The sequence below is a fragment of the Onychomys torridus genome, chromosome 16 (genome assembly GCF_903995425.1).
Source record: "Onychomys torridus chromosome 16, mOncTor1.1, whole genome shotgun sequence".
Taxonomy (NCBI): Eukaryota; Metazoa; Chordata; class Mammalia; order Rodentia; family Cricetidae; genus Onychomys; species Onychomys torridus.
Genome location: NC_050458.1, coordinates 21,593,020 through 21,614,540, shown reverse-complemented (window position 1 = coordinate 21,614,540; position 21,521 = coordinate 21,593,020). Strand labels below are relative to the sequence as shown.

Below are 21,521 nucleotides of genomic sequence, written 5' to 3'. Positions count from 1 at the left end.
ATTTATCTCTATGCCCAGCTTTACTTCAGCTTTTAACATTCATCAGAGAAGTTTCATTTTGCAGTGAATATCAATTAATACAGATGTACAACTGGTCAAAATGCAGAGAGTAAATGATTGTGGTGTTCAGATCTAAACTGAACATCTGTATCACACTCCTTCCCCTCAAGGCTCAGGGGACATCAAGGAAGAGGGAACAGAAAGACTGGCATAGCCAGACATTGGGGAAGACGGTTATAAAATAATGTTTTCATGACATGCCAGGGCTGTGGTACATATTAACTCACAGCAGCTGTAGTTGCATGCATAAGACTTATATATTATCAAGCCAGTCAAAATGCCAACATGTTTGGTGGAGGGACTTACAGAGCCCCACTCTTAGCTAAGGGGCTACTGGGAGCTGACAGATGCTGGGGAAGAGACAGTTTTCTTTAGGGATGTGGCCTTCCCAGTAGGTTGCCCATGATCCAGTGAATGGTCCTATACCCGTGCATATCCAGGCCACACTAGTTGAACTCAGTAGATTCAAACTAAAGGCTATGAAGTTGGGATGGAGAATTGGTGATGAGTATTTGGGAGGAGCTGAAAGCAGTGATGTGGGGAAATGATACGACCAAAATATATTGTGTACATATATGAAATTATCAAAGAATAAATAAAAACATTTTTAAAAATCAGATAGCTTTTCTTTCCCTTGAAAACATAGTGAATTTTTATTTCTGTCATGTTAAAGTTCAAAATTTTAGGTAAAAAAAAATTGATATTGTGAGTAAATTCGACTGCATTTCACAATAAACTTGCATTCCTACACATTACACAGGCATGCACTCCCTGATTGCAACTGTTTTCTTCTCCTCATCCACCTGGCCACCTCTGTCTTTCAATCAAGCAGCAACCTAAACGGCCCCTCCTCAGAGAATCCTCAGGTCCTGCAAGCCTGGTTTGATTTTCCATTCTTTTGTCCTAACAGGACTCTGACCCCATCATAACACGTGACCAAGTTTTAAATTTCAGTTTCTCCCAATAAATGATAACCCTCCAAACCTGCTTTAGTGAAAACTTGTCAATGAAACAAATGTCATTATTTCAACGTATGCCTTGCTTGATGATTTTCGTGTGTTACTTTGCGGCTGTCTGTTTGAGCTTGTAAAAAGAACAGATAACAGATATACTAAGCCAATGGTGAATTCTTTATAAGCCACACTACTTAAATTTCCACTTACATGGCTGTTACTTTCTTTTAGGTCTGTACTTCAAGGATTAAACAGTGACAACAAAAACCTAGAAAAACCTACTAAGCCAATAGATCCAATTCAGCGCAAATAAGAATCAGGCTTGGGTGTACTCAGAGCTGGATGCTGCCAACTGGGTTAAGTTTGATGAAAGAAATGGACATAGAAGACATGGCTGAATGGAAATAAATATGTAATAGACAGAAATTAGACTGACAAAAGAAAATACACAAACCCAACTTGGTGCCCATATATAAAAACCTGTCTGCAGCAAAGTGACTAGCCAGGAAGTCTACCTTGCCAACAAGCGATATTTGGCAAATTCTTACCCTCTGGCCTGGAGAGCCATCACGTCCTGGTGAACCCACACCTCCAGGGACACCCTAGGGTGAATAAGAACAGAAAAGAGTCAGATTCACAAAAACAGCTGGTCTGCTTCCCTGGGACACACCACAGCCTCCAAACAAAGCCATTGGCACAATGGGAACCCTCTTGGGACACAAGACTGCAACCCAGAAGTTCCTACTGAGAAATAAATGTTCCTAGTCTCAATCAGTGTGACTTCCAGACAAGTCAACGAACATGGGCAAATGTCATTAACAGACACCCCTGGCAAGGTCACAGTTGATGTCAGAAGCTGCAAGTTTCTGTCCTTGGCAAAAGACGAACAGCAAAAAGACTACCTGTGGACCAGGAAGGCCAGCATCTCCTTTATCTCCTTTGTCTCCTGGCATACCCTGAGTGTCCAAAAGTACAGAGTTAGTTCACAGACATAAGATCTCAGTTCATCCATCCACTGACAAAATGCTGTCAGAGTATTTCAACAGTAAACTGCCTTGGAACGAACACCCACATGTCGTATTTCACTTCCCACATATGCTAAACCATCCATGTAAACATTCCTACAGCGCTGAATGTTTATGTCCAAGAACAATTCCAACCCATCATGTGCAGTCCCAGATGGCCAAGCTGATAATGCTAACACATGTGGGGACGAGTTGAATATTTCAATGTTATTTATAGTTTACGATTTAAAAAATCACATATATTTAAATGAATTAAATTGTATTTCTTTCAAAGATATCCAGTATTTCAAAATACCATTTAATGGCCACAATCTAAACTCTAAAATCCACTCAGTGAACTGTATTCTAATGGAAAGTAGAAATGGGGAATGGGATGGCTTTTATTCTTCTGTATTCACAATGGTTACACATCAATAATAAACTGGTATAACAGTTATTACCTTCTAGATGTTAAAAGTTTCATCAAGGGCTGGGGATGAAGGTCAGTGGGTAAAGCATATAAGGACTTCCCAAGTTTGATCCCCAGGGCCCATATTAAAAATAAAAATCTGAGCATGGTATCACATGCTTGTAATTCCTGCACTGGGGTGGGGCACTGGAGACAGGTGGGTCCCTGGAGATCCCTGGACAGGTAGCCTAGCCTATTCACCACATTTTAGGCCAATGAAGGCACTGTCTTTCAAAACCAAGGTAGGTGACTCCTGAGGATGACACCCAAGATTGACCCTTGCCTCCACTTTCATACACACACATGTGCACCTGGATTTAGTACACCCACGGAAACATGTGCCCATGTGCACAGTACATGCACACGCGTGTGCACACACACACATACACACACACACACACACACACACACACACACACAATGATTTTATGAAAGAATTTAGATGGACAAGCAAAGGCTATCCATGTTGGCCCTGCCATCCTCCTTAGGTGCAATGCTGTGGGTATGCTTACACCCTTCCCATGTACCTGTTTATTGAAAGACCACCATCACCTAGCAAATAATGGATTGTGGGTTGAGTTAATGAATGGTCAGCCAGTCATGATTTCCTCGGGGACTGGGACTCATTGGTAAGACACAGAATATAAAAGCTCATTCTTTATGCCTTCGTGGAGAACAGATAACAATAAAACCCATCTGAACATATGCACACAACTCACAGGCATGCCTTGAATGGACAGACCACTGGGTCCTTGAGGTCCAGGGGGGCCCTGGGGTCCTGCAGGACCTGTTTCCCCCCGAGGGCCCTCTGGTCCCTAGAAGCAAGAGAGAAATGTTACTCTAGAAGTTAGATCCTCTAAAATCCGAAAGACATTTTTGCATACAACACTTATTTCTTAATACAACTTCTAAAATATGAAATGTTCAGAGGATAGCAAGATACCAAAAGCTTCAAATGATTTGCCTCCCAGGTAAAATGTCATCAGTAAGCCATCAGAATAAACACACCAGGATTTCATCAACTATATTTATTTTGTTTCTGCAAATAAGAATGCTGTGCCAATTATGTGAGCAAGTAATCCACCACAACTGTACAACACTTCCCAAAGAGAAAGCACTACAGGACCACCCTCCTGGTTCAGGAAGGAATCTGGATGAACAGGCTGTTCCCCATCCTCTCTGCTGTCAGCTCTCACCTCAGTGGGGAGCCTCAGCCTCTCTCTGAGAATGTTCCACCAAGCCTGTTTCCTCCCCCACCTCCCTGTAATACCACAGTGCAGTTCTGCAGCCACCAAGCGCGTCAGCTCCAAACCATCTTCCCTTTATCCAGGGTCAGACATCCCTTTCACATCAGTAGCTCCCACTTCTTTCAGACCCTCTTGGGTTTTAAACAACTCATCGAATAATCTTAGTCTCCGAATATCTATTTATGCTCAATTTCTTCGACCCTGTCAAATTTCTTGATGACAACAAAAGCTATTCCTATATGAAAGTATGATCCACTGTGCCTGGGTAGCATCCTATTCTGTGTAGAGGATATGCTACAACTGTGCATATTAATGCAGTACCACATGGTACTTCTTCTCCACACATGCATGTGCAATATATCAATCCATGGTAAGAACATCTAACTCCTCAAATTTGTATGTGTGTTGAAAACATTGAAAATCCTTTCTGCTGGCTTTTTGAAATAGAAAGTATGCTATTGTTACCTACAGACCTTATTATGCAGTGGAATGTTAGAAGTTATTTCCCCTATAACTTACATATTTGCTAATTCTGCCTCATTCTTCATCCCTACCCCTGAGCCTTGGCTAACCACTATTTTACTCTTAATTTTTTACAAAATGTTTAGATTCCATATATGAATAAAACCATTCATGGCTTTCTCTGCCTGGTTTATTTCATTTAACATAATTATCTTTAGGTCCATCCATATTTTCACAATTGACCAGATTTGACCTTCTTAAATGGTTAAATAGTACAAGGATCACCTTTTCTTACCCATTCATCTTTTGATGGACAGTTGGATTGTTTCCATTTTTTATCTATAGTGAGTTCTGTTGCAATAAACACAAGAGTACAGATGTCTCTTCAACATACTGATTTCTTTTGTATGTATAATTTTACGTGTATAGTTTATAAATCATCTCAAATGTGAAATTACTCAATGAATTACTTGAGACAAAGAAAATGGAAAAAATATCCTAGTGCGCTAAACTGTAGATAGGTCATCAGGACAACTAAGTTTCCTTAAGATTTAGTGTATGGGCAAAATCACATGGAAAAGTCCAGAAGCTGAGACTCTGGCCAAGTCTGACTTGTCCAGACCATAGAATGCTGATGACATGCTTGTAGATGAGGTTTTAAAGATCATGTTGAAAGAGGCTGGAAAGATGGCTCAATGTTGAAGGCACTGTCTGCTCTTTCAGGGAACTCAAGCTTCATCCCCAGTCCCCACATGGTAGCTCACTACTGTCTGTAACTCTAGTTCCAGGGGATCCAATGGCCTCTTCTGCTGTCCATGAGCATAAGACATGCACGCAGTGTGCAGACGTGTATGTAGGCAAAACACCCATACACAAACCAATACAATAAAATTAAAATTAAATACGTTTTAAACTCTACATTGAAAGTAGAAATTGATTAAAATTACATGACAATTAGAATGGAGAGGAAGAAAGCCTGGGAAAGAATCTGAAAAAGCCAGAAAGTTAGTGCCAGAACAAAGAGAGAATGGCAAAGAAGAAACAAATTCCAACAGAGAGCTGGCCAAATGAATCAACTATTGCAGAGATCGCAAGGAAGATAAACATTAGACAATAGCTCATGGAACTAGTCATATGTGGTGACTTTAGTGAGAACAGCCGCACAAGACTCGGAGGGGATAAGAAATCACACGTGATTTGAGAAGTATGTAGAAAATGAGACTGTAGACCACCATATGATAACTCTCCTTATAAGGAACATGCAAGGTTTATGTGGAAGAGGGCTAGAGCATTAAAATTGCAATGTGCTAGAGAAGGGGCAACTTACAAATATCACTTAGAATGTTGAACAGTAATAGTCTAGTACTATATCATTTATGTATTATTGATGAGTAGGGCAGGAGGTAAGTGGCCAATTTTATTCTTTAAAATATAAAACAAGGGGCTGGAGAAATGGCTTAGAGGTTAGGAGCACTGGCTGCTCTTCGAGAGGTCCGGAGTTCAATTCCCAGCAACCACATGGTGACTCACAACCATCTGTAATGATATCTGGTGCCCTCTTCTGGTATGCAGGCATACATACAGGCAAAACATTGTATACAAATAAATAAATAAATCTTAAAAAAAATATATATACATATATATATATATATATATTATATATATATATATATATATATATATATATATATATATATATATTATATATATATATATATATAAAACAAATAGACTAGAAGAGACCAGTGACCACTACTTTGTGATCCAAATTCTTATTATCTACTTGGCATTAGAAATGAAAAAAGATTACATGTTGGGAATTTCCCTACATGTATGTGTGTGTGTGTGTGTGTGTGTGTGTGTGTGTGTGTGTGTAGTGCAGTTTATCTTCTCTCATACTGTCCACAAAGGTAGCTATGCAATATTCCGCTGTCCAAAATTTACTGCATAGCAGTATCCTTTGTTTGCCAAAACTGCCACATAGAAATAAGCATATTAGTGACAATCTTGTGGGAGTAGATAATTAGAGAAAATGGGTTGCCTTACAGTCACCAAATATAAGAATTAACTCGTAGTCATCATTAGAACCATTACCCACTGAGAAGGTTGGGGGAACTATTGGGGTCTTGCTGAAGGAGGCCCTGAGAGGTAGAAGCTAGAAAGCATAGGAGCTCCTGGCTCCGCCATGGGTGATGGAGAGAAAAAGCTAGAGAAGCCCTGTTGAGAGAGGGCATTCAGTTCTAGCCTTTCTTACAGCATGGTAAGAGATGGAGCCAAGTAAGGAACAGTGAGCCTGTCTCAGAAAATGGAACAGATAAACCACAAAGGATATGCACCATAGTCTTTGAACTGGATAATACTTGATTAATTGTCTTCAGCTTTCTTTCATCTACTTCTTTCTTTTTCATGCTCACATCTTATCCTACCTTGCATCATCTGTTTCTAATTTTAAAGTGAAACTCTTTTTTTAGTGCAATAGTATCTTCTATATGAATAAATAGTATGTAGACTTAATATATTTGAAGCACTAAATCAGTAAGACAGGTGCTGTGGAAATCATGAGAAGCAATGTCACAAGAATGAGATGGAGAATTGAGTCAGAAAGGACCTGGAGGGGCTGGGGAGACCAGTCAGTGGTTAAGAGCACTGGCTGCTCTTGCAGAGAATCTGGGTTCGATTCCCAGTACTCACATGATGGCTCACAAACACCTATAACTCCAGTTCTAGGGGATCTCATGCCTTATTCTGGACTTCACAGGGACTGCACACAAGTGGTGCAGACATACATGCAAAACACCCATACACATAAAATAAATCTTTTAGAAGGACTGAAGGAAAAGCCATGAATATGATACCAACAATGGCCACGCCATGGTCCATGGCTGAAAGTTTTAAATACGCATAAATCCAGCATAGAGGCTCAGGAAATTAATCTCAGAACAGATGTGTAGAATCAATCAGAAAGTCAAGGCACTGGACATAGATCAGTTAAAGATTTTCCAGGATCCAAAGGGAAGAGGATGAGGCCTGAACTCAATTAGTAGCTGGGCTTCTGCCAGTCCTTAGGATGCCTTTGTGTGAAGGAGAAAAATGTGTGTTTTGATGTGGGCTGGCATGGCCTGGTCAGTTTGGCTGGCTGGTGCCTCTGCAATGCATGACCTGGAGCATCATACTTGGTGGCCTTGGGTACTGAGAATAGATTGCAAAGCTAGGTATTTGATTATATATAGTGCAAAACTGGAAAAGGAATCCAAAATGTCGGAAATTTCCTGGGAGGGACTGAGGCTGAATTGTGACTGTGTGATCCTGCTTAAAACATTTCTATTACAGATGCAGAAAGAGAAGCACCTTGAGGACCAGTAGGGACACCTTATAGACTAAGCCAACAGAACACTGGCATTCTTGTCTGTCCCAAAAGTCTTCCATTTGATTGAGTTATTAAATACTTAATAACACAACTGCATTAGAAGTCAAAATTGCAGACATGAGTGTCACGAATGCATAAGATGCTATAAATCACAAGGTAGTCACATCTAACTCCAAAGTGATAGCTAGTTGAGACAAAGAGGGACCACCTTACCTTCGGACCCTGTTCACCTTGTTGGCCTTTGGGTCCTCGGAGTCCTGGACCACCCTGGCAAACAGATGTTAAGTATTAGCTCAAGAACAAATCTCAAAACAGCATACTTTATTCATCTGTCTTCATAATATGGGATTAGGTCATTGCTATTTTATAGGAAGCCCACACAATGTGTACCAGTAAATGTTCATCACCATCTTCAACTGGAAACTCCCCACCCAGTTCTGGCCCTTCCTGCAGATCATTTCATAGCCTCAGAAAACCTTTGCTGCCAGGTCCTTTTAAACCTTAAAAATTCTTATATGATTTGTTTATTTAGAGCTTTATATAATGCTACTTTGATTCACATATAAAAAAATAAAATACTCAGTTGGCATGGAATGATGTGTGTTTTATACTATAACTTTGTAAAAAGCCAATGAAAAAGCAACAATTCAACTCCAACTATTTATACAGAAATAAAAGTAATTTAGTGTTTCTGAAATTACAATCATTTGCATTTCTTCCTAAGATGTTCTAACATACCAATGCACCAACTCTGCCATTTTTAGTGGAAATATCCTTTATTAAACATATCTATTTACACAACAAATGTGAATTTTTTATGTATTTGTTCACATTTGTAAACACACATCTACATATAATGCATGTGTCCTCTGAATATTTTAATTGGCTAATGTATTTAAATAAATCTGTTTGTCAAAGCACATAAAGAATTATAATAAATGAAAAAGAGTATTGCTAGGTCACCTTAAAAATGAATACAGTGTAGATGGTGTCATTCAATTTACCTAGGCTTTGCTCCTACTACAGTCTGTACATACAGAGTGGGCAGCAAGAGGATATGCTAATCTTTTGTTTGTTTGTTTGTTTGTTTTCTTTGGTTTTTTGAGACAGGGTTTCTCTGTGTAGTTTTGGTGCCTGTCTTGGATCTTGCTCTGTAGAACAGGCTGGCCTCGAACTCACAGAGATCCGCCTGGCTCTGCTGGGATGAAAGGTGTGTGCCACCACCGCCAGGCCGATATGCTAATCTTATGAGCAGGGGCCAATGACTGAAATTCACACTGACACCACAGTGGCTTAAAGGGAGGACTTTGCACATAAAGCAATGGAAGATGGATGGCATGGTCGGGAAAGGATCATCTTGTAGATGTGTCTAAGTTTACTTAAGATTAAGTGGGTAGCACCCCCTTAGTTCAGTAGGCAGTGCATGTGAGACCCAAGGTGATGGCATTACATTAATGCTACTGAAGAACATTCAAGGCTGAGCTAGCAAGACTTACTGGGGGGCCAGCTGGTCCTAGAGCCACTTCGTTAGTTTCTGAGCAAGAGCAGGAACGTGGAAGGTCTGGGCAGGACTCTTCATCCCTCTGAGTAGGGAAGTAAAGGGTAGTTGTGAACAAGACGGTCTATATAAATTGCTCTATTAACTCTAAGAAAATACTTTAGGAGGTGTTTTAAAATTTTAAGTGAACATTATACTATAAAGGTTCTTGACTGTACCGAGTCTTCCATAAGGAGGCAGCATGGACCATATGTATCATCGATTATCCCAGATTTTGAGGGATTTGCTAAAACTGGCTTAGAAATCCAAATGAAGAAACAAAGAAAAAAAGAGAGCAGAGGACATTTTTTGTTTCTATCTAACTCATCTAGAATAGCAATGCTCTTTGAACTAAAGGCCTGAAGCACTTTCATTATGCTACATCATTTTTCTGTTTTAAAGAATGAAAGAAACCTTGTTGAAAGGCTCAGTCAAAACTACTGTATATGAATTAAAACAAAGAACTAAAACTGTTTAAGCACATCTGTGTCCTGTGACAATTCTATCAGCTGAAACTAAGAAAACACTGTGAGCCTGAAGCTTTAGGGTAGGGGTCCTTCTCCTCTCTTGGGATATTTACTGACAGGTGATATTAGAAAATGATTGCTAATGTCAGGCTGAATAAATTCAAGTGAGTTACTCCAATGCAGAGCAAGGCAGCACTCCTGGTATCCGTCTTTTACAATTTTTAAATATCCCATTTGGAGCAGATGCTCAAAGGACCTCAGCACTTTAGGACTTAGCGTCCACCAGTCCCTTTGAGTAGATGGAAAGGGCCTTCATCATTTAAGACCTCACAGGACAGTGAGGTGAGATGGAACAGAGCACAGACAATAAATTACCAAGATGAAAGTAAGTCTCTGAAATATTCAGACGAAAAGCCCCCAAACAGCTGAAACAATGACCTAAATAGTCTTCACATCCTTTTCTTTAAATGATGGACGCTAAGGGAAGATTTCCATTCAAATCTCCTGCTAACATATCTCATCTGCTCTAATATTTGGTCAGCTAGATTAAAACATAAATTTAAGTATTCCAAAAGACCCCCGCCCCCGCAAATGAATTTGGCATCATGCTTCCTGTTTCAAGACTCAGGGGTGTTTTTGCTACTATTGATGATATGTGGTCCAGGTATAGAATTATAAGCCTTCAGTGAATAAAGCAAGGAGAAAAGTACTGAAAAGGACCTAGGTCCTTCCTAGGGGTACTGGGGACCACATTTTTGCTTGATACAATGTGAGATTCTGTTTCCTCTTCCATTTCCCAACCTACCTTCCTTTATGGCTAACACTAAGATGTCTTGTTTAATTCACCACTAGTTTTGAAACTTATCTGGATGAAGAAAGAATGAGTTACTTGCTTCCCCTAACAGGCCTCCAGGAATTTACTGCCTGTAATAAATGTTTTAATCTGGTTCTAGCATCAGATCCTCTGGACTTCATAAAGACTTGACTGTGCTTTTTGTGCGGGTTTAGTTATTAAGATATGCTAACTGCCTGGCTGCAGCACAGCCTCCTACATCAGCTTGCTTTCCATGAGGGTCCAGAGATATGGATCTCTTTTTCTGATTACATGTGGATGAATAGATACAACTTTACGAGAGAATAATGGAAAATGCTTAGTTTTCTTTTTCTTTTCTTTCTTTTTTTTTTTTGAGCTGAGGATCAAACCCAGGGCTTTGCGCTTGCTAGGTAAACGCTCTACCACTGAGCTAAATCCCCAACCCCAGCTTAGTTTTCTAATAGTGTCAAATTATACAGATAATGACTATAGTTCCAAATCTGTGTGACAAGATAGCCTGGGGCAGTCTATTAAATTCCTATTGACACCATAAATGTTTTTTTTAAAAAATCAAGAAAAATAAAGCAACATTTGGTATCCACTGGACTTCACGTGCATAACTAGCTCAAGACAGTTCAGAGCTTCTTTCTGGACATGGTGATGCTACCTTGAAATCCCGGGACTTGGGAGGTAAAGGCAGGAAGTTCAGAGTTCAGGTCATCCTTGTTTTAGTTTCTTCTCTGCTGTTGTGATAAAACATTCTGAAGAAATCAACTTAGAGGAGGAGAGGGTCTATGTCAGCTGACTTTGAGAGAAGTCAGAGCAGGAACCTGACTCAGAAACCACACGTTCATTGGTTCATTCACAGGCCCATGCTCACCTGGAGTTAAGGTAACCCTAACTTACAGAGTTAAGGACTTGCTGACTAGTGATAGTACTTCCTTTAGTGAGCTTGGTTCTCCCACAATCAACAGTCAAGACAACTCCCTGTAGATAGGTCCTCAGGCTAATATTAACCAGATGATTCCTCTCTCAGGGGACTGTAGGCTGTGTCAAACTGCCAATCAAACCTAAATAGGACACTAGGCTAGACAGTTAATTTGAGTACAGCCTGGATGACATGACGCCCTCCTCACAGAACAAAATGGATAAATAAAAGCAGTCTACAATTACCACAGCATATTTTGAACCATCTTTTTGGTGTTCTATCTTTACAAGCCTAGATTTTCAGTAGTTGCTATGATGAAAAGCAAGACCATGGGGCAAACCAGTGTGTAAAAGGAAGTGAGGAACAAGCATAATCTAACCTCAAGACATGGAAACATTGCCATATTCAGTACACATACACTTCTCACTAATAAATAATCATCATTAATCAAGAATCAAGCAAACAGAAATGTCACATTTTCCTTTCAATGCCTGCATAGTATTTTCCTATGGCTACTGAGTGGTTAGGAGAAGCAGGAGGCTTATAGCCAAACATTTCATGAGTGGAACGTTTAGGTATTTCCTTTGGCCTAGGAAGCTTTGTGAAGCAGGAAGTTTAAAAGCATCTGGAGTGTGTGTAAATAACATCTGTGATACAAAACCATGTGGTAATATATATGATAGCCTCATTGATTTCTTCTTTTCTGTCTATTTATTAAAACTTCCTGACCTTAGTTATCAACACAAAAGGAATTGCCTATGGTATGAATATTGATAAACAGCCCCTCATTTCCAAAAAAATCATAGATTTTAATTCTGATAGAGGTGAAAGAATTCTTACCAGGCCGGGAAGTTCACAGCATCTGTCTTTACTGGCCCATGATGTAGAGCAAATGATATCAAACATCTGTAACTGGAACTGATTAAAAAAGAGAGTCATCATTCAATAATGGGGATACAGATAAAAGCTGTTCATAGTTATAACTATTTCATCCAAGATAAAATACAAAAGTATTTCTAACATAAGATTCCAGTACATAAAAACTAAAAATAGCCAGGCAGTGGTGGTGCACGCCTTTAATCCCAGCACTCGGGAGGCAGAGCCAGGTGGATCTCTGTGAGTTCAAGGCCAGCCTGGGCTACCAAATGAGCTCCAGGAAAAGGTGCAAAGCTATACAGGGAAACCCTGTCTCGAAAAACCAAAAACCAAAACAAAACCAAAACTAAAAATAAACTCAAGCTAATTTTGTTCCTGAAATGCACTTTCTGTCTACAGTTGCTCTGTCTACTATCCAAATCCTCCCCAGACCAGAACTCCTCCTTCTCAGATCTACTACAATAAGCTTAGTTCTGTGGTCAAAGCCTTCCTTGGAAGCCCCTCGTGCCTCCCAAATGCCCTGTAATCATAGAGCACTCTAGATGACTTCATAGATCACTTCCCACCCACAGCTCAGTTATTTGTATTATCAGGTCCTTAAATTCCACAAGGGAAGGAGAAATGCCCGCTCCTCGTTGAGTCACGTAGCATAGTATGTAACACATGATAAGCAGGTGGACTACCAGAGGAATGGACTCTTAGTTCAGCACTTGGTGCTCTTACTGTTCTATAAGCAAGATAGTGGACAGCCTTTTCTGAGATAGTAGTAAAACCAGAAAACAAAACATTCCTTTGCTGGAAAAACTTATAGGGACTATTAATAGTAATATAAAATTACACTATTGTTATATAATTAATATCATATTAATTTTAATTATATTTAATTAAATAATTATATTAGCATGTGATAGAATCAATATATTATTTTAATATATTAATATTTAATATTCTATATACATGTTGTACTCAAAGAGGTGTTGTGAAAGATTCATCGTGAGTACCACGAGTACATGGACTTGGTATATTTTTATTTAAGCCACTTGTCACACTGTAAATATTTAGTCTTGTTTCACCTACATGTGTTGGTATAACTCAAGGTACAAGGTGAAATATACATAAATATCTCTATAACATTATTGAGGGCAAACACCAACTTAATGACCTGATTACTTCTACTGATTTCTTTCTACATTATTTTAAAATATTTAAGCATGCCATTAATAGCAGAACTGGGAAGATGATAATATTTCCATTTTAATGTTCAACCTTCCTTCAGCAAGTAATGTTTTCAAGAAGGGCCATAAATACGTTGTCCAAAGACTGCCACTCATCCTTGGCCAAGAGCCTCCAGGGCGTAAATGACAGCACCAAAGTCGCTACTGCTGTGGAAACCAGCTGCCGGAAGTTTGGGAAGCATTACCAAAGAGCCACTTCTAACAGAAAGGAAATGAAACCAAGCTTTCTGTCCTCATGCTAAGAATAACTGTGTGCATTACTGGAACATTTATTCTAACAAGTCAACAGAATAACCTCGGGTTTTGAAAAGAGACTCGTTATTCAAAACATCTTACTTCCTTGAACTTATGCACTGTAACATATTATTTGCTGAAATACCAGCAGAGCACATAACTTTTGTTCTCCTAGATATTTTAACACTCAGGCCCCAAACATACAATATGTGAACAAGAACAGGGAAGCCATACAACAAATAATGAGCAATTAAAAAAAAACTGAAAAATGAAAACATTTCCAAAAGCATGCTACAGCAGACTTTTGTAAATATAGATAGCAAGAATTAGCTCAGAGAGTACAAATATTAGCACCTATGGAGCCAGACTGCTGGGGTGAAGGTCCTGACTCCAACCTTGGTGAGTTGAGTTATTTGAAGACATTCATTCCTGTTTTAAACTCTCATTTTTCTCATCTGTAAAAGTTTGCCCTGACACGGGTTGAACACCCTTAATCTAAATGTACGAAGCTTATTAAATATTGAAATGACGCCGTGAATGAGAAATTCTACATCTGGCCTTATTGGGTAGGTTGTATATAAAATACATTAAAGATATCTAAGGTTCCTGCCAAGTGTGTGTAAAGGGTATACATGAAAACATAAATAGATATAGTGTGTAGACTCAGATTCCATCCTCAAAATATCTCATTGTGTATATTCAAATATTTCAAAATTTCAAATTCTTTGATTCCAAGTATGGCAGATAAGGGACTGTCCATTCTATGAGCTAGTCATATGTTTGTTGGGAAGACCAAATGAGTTAATATGGAGATAATATTTAGAACAGTGCCTGAAACACAACTACAATGAATAATAAATATTTTAAAGCTCTATACACAACTCTCTCATGATTTGCTTTTCAAGTATAGGCACTAAAACTGTAAAAATCAAAACAAAAGTGGTAGGAGTAGGGAAGAGACAGAATAGTTTTCTTCTGAATTATTATTGACTTTCAACGTTTTGTTTGAAAATAATCTTAGCAACAAGCAATATCAACCAACAGGTTTTCAAAATTTGCTCTGTACCAGGTACTATTCTAAGCACTCTATGTCTATCATTTTTCCTCACATCATCACCGTGGAGCACAGTGATGGGGATGTCCATTCTGTAGTCCAGGTCTGTAAGTCCTGAAATGAGGAAAGCCTAAGTAATTGAAGTACATTGTGAAAGTTCAAGTCCAGTTGAGATTTGAACAATACAACCAATGTGTGGTCTACACTAGTGTGATTTATTTTGTTATCATTGGATCTTTGGGTAAACGCTTAAAACAAAGATAGTGCAGCCTGACTTTTTAATGTCATTGCATCTGAGAACATTTATTCAATGGGTCTCCTTATGGCAGCATCAGCTACAGTCAGCTATGTCTGGAAATCATTCATGCATTAAGAAATTTAACATTCCTGGATAAAGTCTTTATGTCAAAATATTTCAGTGAATGGAAAGATTTACTTAAAGCAAAAGCCCTTCACCACCCCTAGTACGCATCAAGCTTTCTTGAAGTTTTTCCAATAAACATTCAACACTCAGCCACTAGAGCTGCATAATGTCTACCTATAAACCTTTGCCTAGGTCTCTGCCCTGTGGAGTGATTAGGATTTGTATGAGCTCAATTTATCTACTGAAGGGATCAAACATCCACTAAGTACTTAATGAAGCCAACTATCATTTGAGGAATGCTACTACGTGGGCTGCCTTTTCTTTCGCAAGTTAGATGGAATCAGCAGCTTTTCCTTTGAGTACAACAAATTATTCATAGTCATTTTCCATTCATGATAGCTTAGATTCCTTAGCCTGTACTTGGGACTTCTTTCCCAAGGCACATTTCTGCAGACAAATTAAACAACAACAACAAAATAAAAAGGGCTTCTGGCTTTTATTCCAAAAGCAATGGTATGCAGAATTGTACAACTTACACAGATCTCACAGCAACGCTATGTCAAAGCATCTCATACTTGAGTGCCTTAGAGTGCAAAACAACATGGTACAAAAGAAGTCATACCTCAGGCAGTTAATACAAGAGACAGCTCCCCTTTACTTAACTAACCCCCAAAACATAAAAGATAGATTTTAAAAACATAAGGAAGGACATGTAACCTTCCACATTTATACTTTGTAATTTCTCTAAGTAGAATACTTAGCTGATTACAAATGCTCATTTTCCCTCACTGGACACTTTGTCTGGGTGTAACTCAAAAGACAAGTCATTTGGGGTCAAATGTTAGGAAGAAAATAAGATTAAAATATTTCTTGCCCATTGAGTCATTTTGATCTATGAATGGGAATTTCAAAGTTCTCTCGGCTCCACTTGCCACTGAGTACCAAATTTTCTCCTCCAATTTTTTTCTTGAATAATGCAAGTACATTTCTGTACTTGTACAAATAGAAAGAGTTCTGTGTATAAGAATGTCCTATATGCAGAGCTGCAGAGACCTAAGATATCTTCCACTTCTCATTGGGTGTCCAACTTTTCATTGACCTCATTAACAAAGCAAGAATTACTTGTCATGGTAGAGCTTGGAGATTTGACTTGCTTTTCATTCGTTAAACCATAGAAAAACTATGAGCATTCTAATTAAATTCAGAAATGAAAGTGAACAACTTTTATATCTGTTGCTAACGTAAAGAAATGTAAATGCTGAAGTGTAGAAGCATTTTGAAAATAAGGTTGGACCACAATTATTTGCAAGCCTGTAACTCAAATAACGAGTCTTTGAAGCTGGGAGAGGAGAGATGGGGCACATGGTCACTGGATGGGACTAGACTCACTTCTCTGCCTTAAGATCTAGAAAATCAAAGTGTGCTCTAGAGGAAGACGGCACTGGAATAGAAGGCACATGATCCTGGGGAGGGCAGGCAGAGTCTCAAATCTCAAGTTCATTTTTTGAAAGAAGAACTCTCAATAACTTCTTCAAGCCTCAGTTTTTGCATCAATAGAGTGAAGGCAATATGAGTATCTCTTTTTATCACTTTAGAAGATTAAATTGATATTGCAGAGTAATACATGTTTCCGAGACCACAAAAGACATATGTATTAGCTACTGTTACAGCTTATGGATGTAAAAAAGCAATTCATGGAAAGCTCCTTTTTAAAATTTCGCACTTATTCTCTTTTTTTTTTTTAATACATGTGCATTCATGTTTTGCCTACATGTATGTCTATGTGAAAGTGTCAGATCCCCTGGAACCGGAGTTACAGACAGGTATAGGCTGTCCTGTGGATGCTGGGAATCGGTCCTCTGGAAGAACAGTCAGGGATTTTCATTTCTGAGCCATCTCTCCAGCCCAGCACTTGTTTTCTTCATGCCCTGCTCTTTCAGTTATTTCTGTTTTAGATATTGGTCCTCTAGTGAATGTGTAGCTGGTTAAGAAAAATATTTTCCCATTCTGTAGCTTGCCATTTTGTTCAAATAATGGTTTGCTTATAAGTAATGGTTTTTGTATTTTGTTTTTATGGGTTCTCTCTCTCTCTCTCTCTCTCTCTCTCTCTCTCTCTCTCTCTCTCTCTCTCTCTTTCTTTGGCTCTTTCTATGTTTTTTTTTTTTTTTTTTTTTTTTTTTTTTTTTTTTTTTTGGTTTGCCCTGCTCTAGCTTGTTTGCTTTATTTTGTCTTATTTTATTATTGTGGTTTTGGGATACCTGTTTGTATTCTAATGGGTGAGAGAAAGGAAGGATGTGGATATTGGTGGGTGGAGAAGTAGGGAAGATCTGGGGGTTGTTGGGGAGAGGAAACTGTGATCCGAATATATAGTGTGAAGGGAATCCTGTTTTCCATACCAAAAAAAAAAAAAAAATTAACACTTGGCTCTTGAAGAGTCATCAACTAGTCTACTTTTGAATTCTACACCAGAAATATCTACTCAGTGAATAAAATTATAGGTGGCTCCCTGACATGTTTCTCTTTTATTTCAATAGCAGGAGCCTGAAGACATGCCAGCTGCATAACTGCCTAAGTGTTGGATTCAAAAAAGTATAAGAGAAACTTTAAGAACATAGTTCCATGCCAGAAGCTCAAACTTTTTCTAGAATCATCAAAAAAAAAAAAAAAAAAAAAAAAGTAACAAACCTCTTAGAGGAAAGACTGGAAGGGAGAGGCAGTTACTTTCTTTCCACATGTGTTTTGACAGCTAAGTGAGGCCTGCTTATTTAGTTTAGTCTCCCCAGGGGCTGCCACTGCCTGCAGAATCTTGCATTTCTGAGCATGAGTTGTTTTTGTTAAGAATGTGAGCAATTTCTATACAGTAGTTACTATGTCCCTAAATTCTTTCTCCTTCTCTTGACTATGGTTTAAAAGGATAGGTTTCCTTCAGAGATAGAGTCTTTACAGTCCTCTAACATTTTGAATTCTTGCTAGATTTGGCAGGTGATGCTGACCTGGGAGATACTATTATAATTGATCCTCCTGAATTGTCTGAACCACAAGCCTTTACACACACCCCCTCCTGGAATTATCTGAATCATGCCCATTGCTCATACCACCTCCTGGGATTATCTGTACTGTGCCCCTTACACATCCCCTTTTGCTAGTTATCAGAGGAAGACCAACATTGAGATGGATTTTTTTTGAAAATGAACTCAAAGGCCTGGACTTCTCTCATGAGGCACTGATACCAGTAAGCAATGCCTCCCAAAGCAAGACTAGGACTACTCAATCGCATTTTTACAATCTAACCTAATATTATCTGATTCAATGTAAGCAAATTCTTTAGTAAGTGGGAAGACTGAAAATCCATTTAATAGCCCTACATAGACTTCTAGATTATAAGAGAAGCCACGGCTTTTTTTCTTAGTAGCCTTACAAAGAACTCTTTAGTTATTGACATCTATAAATTCCTCCTTTGTCTAGTTCTGGCTACAAGTTGCCACAAAGGGCCCTCTGTTTAACTGCATTTCTTTGGTGTCCCAAAGTGAAAAGTTACCATTGGTGTACCTGAAATGTACAGTCACTTTTAGGTTTAGAAATCAATTTTTTGATATTTCATTAGTTATGTACATAGAGTACATTATTACCCACGGTACAATTTGAAACATAATGACTGTAAAGTTATAATTATAAAATACAAGTAGGGGAGAGTAGGGTATGTTTAAGAGATTGCAGTTGATGCCGCATATGGGGTCTACTACCTTTTAAGGAAAGAGATTATGCAAGTCAAATAGTCTGGTAATAGGCATGTAGTTCAGTTGGAGGCCTTTGCCTGATAGTCACAAGGTCCTACAATCAAGCCTCTGAACCACAAACAAAACCCCATGTATGAGAAATAGTCCATTTCTGTTCACATTCTAGCAAGTGTTTCTTGGGCACTTATTCTGCTTGTAGAAACATGATAGACACTGTGATGGTTTTTAAAGGAAGCCCATGCTGTTGTTTTATTTTAGGGAATTTATATTGTCTACAGAGGTAAAATATGAATAAATGAAAAAGCAAAAAGATGTGACTGTCAATAATCAAGTTGTAAATGAGCATTTAGTTGTCTGTAAAATGTGGGGTGGAAGATAGAAAATTCATTGTGAAAATTTTCATTTCTCCAGTAACACAGCTGATCACCTTTGAGTACAATACTGTCAGGGATATTAGATACACCATGCCTAATTAAGAAAATCATAGTAGTACTATGTGATTTGGGCTTAGAGTCCCACCCCAAGCCTCCCACCCCCACCTCTCTTAAATGAGTCCATCTATTCATCCTTGAATGTGTTGATCCAGCATATTCTTAGTTTGGTAATTCTGTATTTTCACACTCTCTGGCAGTTTCTGGTGTTATATAAAGAAGAAATATAGATAAGAATAGTCAGAGTTCTTTAAAAAAGAAGTTACTAGTTCCAGAATGATTCAAATCAGAGTGTGCTACTAATTAGCTGTGAATGCATGCTGTTAAAACTTAACTCTATATACACTATTCTTTTTTGTGGGTAGTGAGTGAAAAGAATGTGATTTCTGTGCCAATTGAAAGTCTCCCAGACTTAAATCTCATTTAATGATGTAAAAATTATTTTAGAAAGACTTTTACATAAGCAAAGACTAATAATTAAAGGATAAACCTCATACTAGTGATAGCAAAAACAGTTTTAAAATATACAAATCTAACCCAAGTCGGAGGCAAATGCCACTTCCCCTGGTATAATGTTAAGAAACTTTGTATGGATTTGTATTTTCTTGCATACATTTGTACATGTAGAGTTTTGAATTCCAACAACAAACCACTTACGTCACAAATTAAGTCCTGAATATTATAATCTTCAAATCTTAAAGTGCATTTAGATAATTAACTAGCCTAGTACCTGAAGCATTCTCCTTACCATATACGAGCAGCCTTCTACTTTGAACATCCAGGTTTGTTTAAAGAGTCACCATCTATTTGTCTCCCTGCCTGCCTATCTATTTATCAATCCATCCATCCGTTTGTCCATCCATCTCATTACCAAATTCCCTCCCTTGAAAACAGCTAACTGTATATTAATTAAATGGATTTTTCCTGTAATAGACACACAGCTTCACTTCCTTATCTACTTACTGGTGCAGAGTTTCCATTGGGTCCTCTTGATCTGACCATTCTCCCCAGGACTTCCACACCATCTGATGTGATATTCGCCGATGCGTTGATTGCCTTCTGGCCCACTTCCTTGCAGTCAACAACCACTTTGGCCAAAGTCTTGCTGATAACAACATGGAGCTAAGTAAAAGAAAAGATGTTTTAGGAAGTCCTATGAGGGGAGAACTGTCAACCAATTTGTGTAATTGTATAACTCATCATGAAAAAGTACCAAGAAGGGAGGGAATTCTGTTTCTATGTACTTTGCTAAGACCTTTTCTGTGACTGCTCAATATTCAAGAATAAGCTCTATAAAATACCTCTCTATGACACGACTTTAAATTAGTCATTTTTTTTACTAGAAATTTTAGTTTACTTTTACTGGTGTTTAAGTTAGCATTCTATTGTGTGAGAGTTTGTTTATGTTCTGACAAATAAAGCTTGTCTGGAGACCTGAGGGCAGAGCTGGCCACTAGTTAATGACAGAGGACAGGAAGTGATGGCACACTCCTTTAATCCTGGCACTTGGAAGGAAGAAGCAGGAAGATCAGGAGTTCAAGGCTACCCTGGGCTACATGAGATTGAACCAGTCTAAAAGAGAAACAGAGCCAGGCGGTGGTGGTGTACACCTTTAATCCCAGCACTTGGGCTCTCATGCCTTTGATTCCAGTACTTGGGAGGCTCACACCTTTGATCCCAGAACATGGGAGGCTCACACCTTTAATCCCAGCACTAGGGAGGTGGAGATATAAGGCAGGTGGAGACAGTATCTCAGCCACCCCCAATTGGATCTGAGGATTTCTAGAGGCAAGAAGTTTCTAGTGGCTGCTGGTCTGCTTCTCTGACCTTTCAGCTTTTACCCTCAATGTCTGACTCCAGGTTTTTATTGTTAATACTAATTAGCAACAAGCTTCAGCCCACAAAGTATTGTGTGCTATTATAGAATTTTATATGTGTCATTATAGTTAGTTCTAATTTGTTCCCTTCCCCCATTGCCTTCCCCCTTCTTCCTCACCTCCCTGAAGCTCAAGGGAGTCAGGAGAGTGAAGGACATGTTCTTAAGGGAGCAGGAGGGAAGTGTGGAACACATGTGAGAAGAAGCCCTTCAGCTTACATAGTGTCTGACGCCGTTTTCTCAAACCACAAGACATGGAGGACACTGTTTCAGCAGTCACTGGTTCTTTGTGAGGATTTGGAAAGGGCAGATATTTCTATCCTCTAAGTAACCATCAAGGGTAAGTATATTGTAGATAAACCAGGTAGCCACACTGTAATCAAGTTCACACACAAAAATGTCTGTG

General features: G+C 38.7%; 1 protein-coding gene across 2 annotated transcripts in view; it reads right to left on the bottom strand.

Moving 5' to 3' along the window:
• Col14a1 (collagen type XIV alpha 1 chain) overlaps positions 1–21,521 on the bottom strand; it is a 203,460-nt gene that overhangs the window by 44,644 nt on the left and 137,295 nt on the right. For both annotated transcript variants that reach the window (XM_036208869.1, XM_036208870.1), the window contains exons 34-40: positions 20,203–20,361; positions 12,149–12,226; positions 9,059–9,145; positions 7,776–7,829; positions 3,206–3,301; positions 1,916–1,969; positions 1,562–1,615 (exon numbers count right to left, since the gene is read on the bottom strand). In XM_036208869.1, the coding sequence (XP_036064762.1) occupies positions 1,562–1,615; positions 1,916–1,969; positions 3,206–3,301; positions 7,776–7,829; positions 9,059–9,145; positions 12,149–12,226; positions 20,203–20,361 (582 nt within the window). The remainder of the gene's footprint in view (positions 1–1,561; positions 1,616–1,915; positions 1,970–3,205; positions 3,302–7,775; positions 7,830–9,058; positions 9,146–12,148; positions 12,227–20,202; positions 20,362–21,521) is intronic.